This window comes from Sinocyclocheilus rhinocerous, unplaced genomic scaffold (assembly GCF_001515625.1).
Source record: "Sinocyclocheilus rhinocerous isolate Xijiao unplaced genomic scaffold, SAMN03320098_v1.1 scaffold4184, whole genome shotgun sequence".
In the NCBI taxonomy this organism is placed as follows: domain Eukaryota; kingdom Metazoa; phylum Chordata; class Actinopteri; order Cypriniformes; family Cyprinidae; genus Sinocyclocheilus; species Sinocyclocheilus rhinocerous.
The window spans coordinates 39846-44035 of NW_015635202.1; the positions used below are offsets into that span (position 1 = coordinate 39846).

Consider the following 4190-nt stretch of genomic DNA (forward strand, 5'->3'; position numbering starts at 1 on the left):
TGTGTGTGTGTGTGTGTGTGTGTGTGTGTGTGTGTGTGTGTGTGTGTGTGTGTAGTTGAGGTATACTCCACATTATAGGGACAAAATGTTGGCAATATCCAAAAATCCTTGTGGGGATTTTATTTTTATTTGTTGGTCCCATTGAGAACAACAGCTTATAAATCCTATAGAATGAAGCTTCATGTGAAGGGTAGGTTTAGGGGTAGAAGACAGAAAAGAGTTTGTTCAGCAGAAAAATCATTACGTCCATGGAATGAACCCATAAAACATAGAAACTCAATGTGTGTGTGATGTTGACAAAATAACTCCAGGAGGTTGTTTCTATACAGAGGCAGTTCATCATTAGTGATGATTAAATACTAGTGATTTGAATGTAAAACTTTTGAGGATCATTTGAGTCTTTTATTTAACTTTATGGCTTTGCATCTAAAACTGGCACCGTTCACAGCAAAAGCAGATTTTAGAATTGGTAAAGTTTCAAGGTTTATGTTACAGTTGCACAGAAAATATGAGAGGTGTAGACCTAATTGGCCTATCGGTAAGCCTTAGTTACTGTTGCTCACTCGGACAAACAACCGGAGTTGCTCACTGTCTTACAATGACAGCTGTCAGTGAAAACCTTCTTCCAAGATGTTTCTGATAAATTTGGGACACAGATGGACCTTCAAGTGGGACTTAAATATGCCATGGAGGGACATATAAAAGATATAAAAATAAATATGTAAAAATACAGATCACAATGCAAACGGGAGAATTATGTTACGGTCGTCACGATCGCAATGACAACATCCCGGAATAACACCGTTCATATACCGCAGAGTAAGATTAAATTAATTTACATTTAACCAGATTAATATGGAGAGGCACTCTAATATAGACCTTCGTTTATGTGTTGTTGACTTTCACTGCACGGTACATGACGTGAGAACAGTTCGTTATTAAGGTTTGTACGTTAGCATGGACTCACTAACTTTAACGCTAACGTTAGCTAGTTTTAGGAAGAGATACCTTGCTGAAGCACAAGATGACATTAACGTTCTGCTTGAGCAGATGAAAAGTGTAACTTATTGAGAGTATGACAACCAGAAAATGAACGTTTTCATCTTCATTGTGATTGGAGTTGAATGCTTAGGGACATTTTACTTTGTTTTGGTTGGATTTAGGAAATGGAATAAAATAAATTCCATTGCCCATCCTCTCAGGATACCTGGAATCACTGTTACAAGTACCATGGGCACATCGTTTTTCCATTTTCGTAACACCATTAAACCGATGCGAGCTTCGGATCTTCCAATGTTTCTCTATTGCACTGAAACCTAAAGATGTCCGATTTGTGCTCCCCGTGCAACTGATACTCCACTGCCATTGGCTCATCTGCTTTCGAGGGGAGGGGCTTACCGATAGGTCAATTGCAGCAGTTTGTTTGAAATGCAAGTGAAAATAATCCAAACATAAAAAACAGACTCATACAAGGATCACATAGTCGAAACAAGAAACATAAAACCAAACAGTCATGACAATGAAAAAATGCCACAGTTTTACAAAAGAGATGCAAAGAGAACGACCAACAAATGAAAACTGAAACACAGGCTAAGAAGGAACAAGTGTGGGTAATGAGTTAGTATGGTGACTAACAAGGGTGATTAAGGAAACAAAGGCAAAAACAGGGCCTTAGACCCTGTCCACATAAACATGGGTATTTTCAAAACCGCAGCTTTTTCTATGCGGTTTGGCATAGAAATGCTTTCTGCGCAAAAAAGTTAGGGTTAGGGTTATAAAGCCACCTGTTGGTTTGGTGTGCTCTTGACAGCGCTTCATAGCGTGTTTTTGCGTTTTCATGGGGACAAGATTTTCTTTTTAAAACAAAACAAGAAAAGCTCTGTTTATAAAAATACCTGTGTACATGTGGACTAGGCCTAAACTACATAAAATGAAAACCAGAAACGGCAAGACAACAGAATATCAAAATAAGTGTCCTCTACACTTCTTAAGCCTAAAGTATACTTTGGTTTTTACGCGTACATGAGGGTCAGCGTACAGTGCATGTGATGCAAATTTTGTCGCCAGAATAGTACGCGCATGCGCATTGACTTGGTTTTGCACTAATCAGTTATTCCACAAGGTGGCAACACTGGCCCAAGCCATTCTTTCACAGTAGAAAACAAAATTAAAGAGACGGAATGACAACAAAATAGCAGAGACTGAGGAGTTAAGAGAGAGCAGCAACTTTAGTTTAAAAGAGTACAAAGACATTTTTATCGGTCATAACTTCTGGAGAAAAACAGAGCAGACATTTGACTAAGATGAAGCTTTCTAGAGCGTCAACCGCTTGCGTTTGCGCACACTATCAAATGGAGTATACTTTGAAAGGCTGCACGTTCAACTGTATGCATACGCTAACGTATGCATAAAAACTGAAGTATACTTTGGGCTTTAGATGTAATAGTGTGTTTGCATCAGGAAATCTGATGCTTCATGTTTATTAGTGCAGATCCAGTGTGGCGTGCAAATTAGTGTCTCCGTGCAACTCAATGAATGTTCATCTGGATTGTAGGAGTTTGATGCACTGGATTGTCAGATTGCATGTCATCTTATCAAATATATAATACATCAGATTGCACGAATCTATTTTAGACAACCAAATGTGTTCTGAAATCAGACTAAATATCTAGTAACTAGGTAGGAGATACCATTAAAGAGAGAATTGCAAAGGCAAAAAGTGCATACTCATATCTTTTCAGAATGCATTTGACTTAAATTATTTTACTGCACAAAAACCAGAATAATTTTTGTGAATGTTTGTGTTTTAATTGCATTACCTTCTTCTCCAGATTCACCAGATGTTTACATCTCTGCGAGGAAAGCTCCACATGATCAACACAAGCTGGTTTTGACCTGTTCGGCCACTAGTTTTTACCCCAGAGATATTGAGATGAACATCAGATTGAACGAATCTATTTTAGACAACCAAATGTGTTCTGAAATCAGACCAAATGCTAATGAAACATTTCAGATGAACACCAGTGCGGAGATTGACAAAAACTTCAAAGGATCTTATGACTGTTTTGTCATTCACGGCAGTCTGACAGAACCAGCTTCAGTAGAATGGGGTAAATATCACCAGAAATACAGTCACTCACATATTTGTAGCAGGAGAATAATGCTAAAATGGATTAATGTTGCTGGTCACAAACAATTAAAGTGCCTCAACTTAGTTTAACAGTTTATGATGATGATATATAATGTGTCTGTTTTTATTTATTATTTTCATTCTCCAGATGGAAAATGTTCTACATTTGAGACAGAATCTCAGTGGTCTTTTATAGTAGGATTAACCGTTCCAGTTCTAGCTGTAATTTTAGTTCTAGCTCTCATTGCGATTTGTCATAAAGGGCCAAATGGTGAGTTGTAAATATTCATGATCATTAGCTTTAAGGTTCTTGTTTTTAAATATCCTTGTTTATAGACCTTTTAAAATGCATGAACAGTATATGATGGTAGAAATATGTAAACATGATGATAGAGATTCTGATGACAGTAAGATTTTATTTCATTTGACAGACTACAAGGTACAATTATCCATAATATTGATCAAACAACTGTGAAGTGTGAATAAATATATGTAAATTTACATTTGATCTGTTTTAATGCTGTAGAATCTTTCCTAGCTCTGGGGAGAAATCATCATCGTGATTATGGTGCAGTGAGTGAGCAGATACCGATGACCGATGCAGCGTGTGCTGATGCATCTGATGAAGAGCTCAGTGTTGATGAATCTGCAGACCAGACTGCGGTGTGAACAGGTTTTTGATTTCTCTTCATTCTGAATGGACACTGTATTCTAATTATCCAGCTCTGTTCAGAAAAACAAATGATGTTTGTTTACAGGGTTTTTTCTGTCAGCATTTTCTAATCTGAGTCAGCTCTTACGAAAGTTCCTGTTTATGAAGTTGTTTATGCTCACTCGAAATATGACATTGCTTTTCACATTTGAGAGTTTCTTGAAACATTTCAGAGGGTCAAGATCACATGATATGTGTTACATGAAACTCAGTTTTCAGGAATCGTTTCAGTCGAATGAACATTGGTGAATTATGAAATGGTGTTTTGTATCAGTAAAACATTTGAGAAATGCTTCTGTTTCAGTGAACACAGGTCAATGTCAGTGTTAGACTCTTCAGGATGTCAAA

The 4190-nt window shown here is 37.2% G+C and overlaps 1 protein-coding gene across 1 annotated transcript in view; it reads left to right on the forward strand.

Moving 5' to 3' along the window:
• Positions 1-4190, forward strand: part of LOC107746764 (zinc-alpha-2-glycoprotein-like) — a 24357-nt gene extending 20167 nt beyond the window's left edge. Inside the window, exons 4-6 of the mRNA XM_016561058.1 lie at positions 2832-3110; positions 3279-3401; positions 3657-4190. Of these exons, the coding sequence (XP_016416544.1) occupies positions 2832-3110; positions 3279-3401; positions 3657-3799 (545 nt within the window). The 3' untranslated portion in view covers positions 3800-4190. The remainder of the gene's footprint in view (positions 1-2831; positions 3111-3278; positions 3402-3656) is intronic.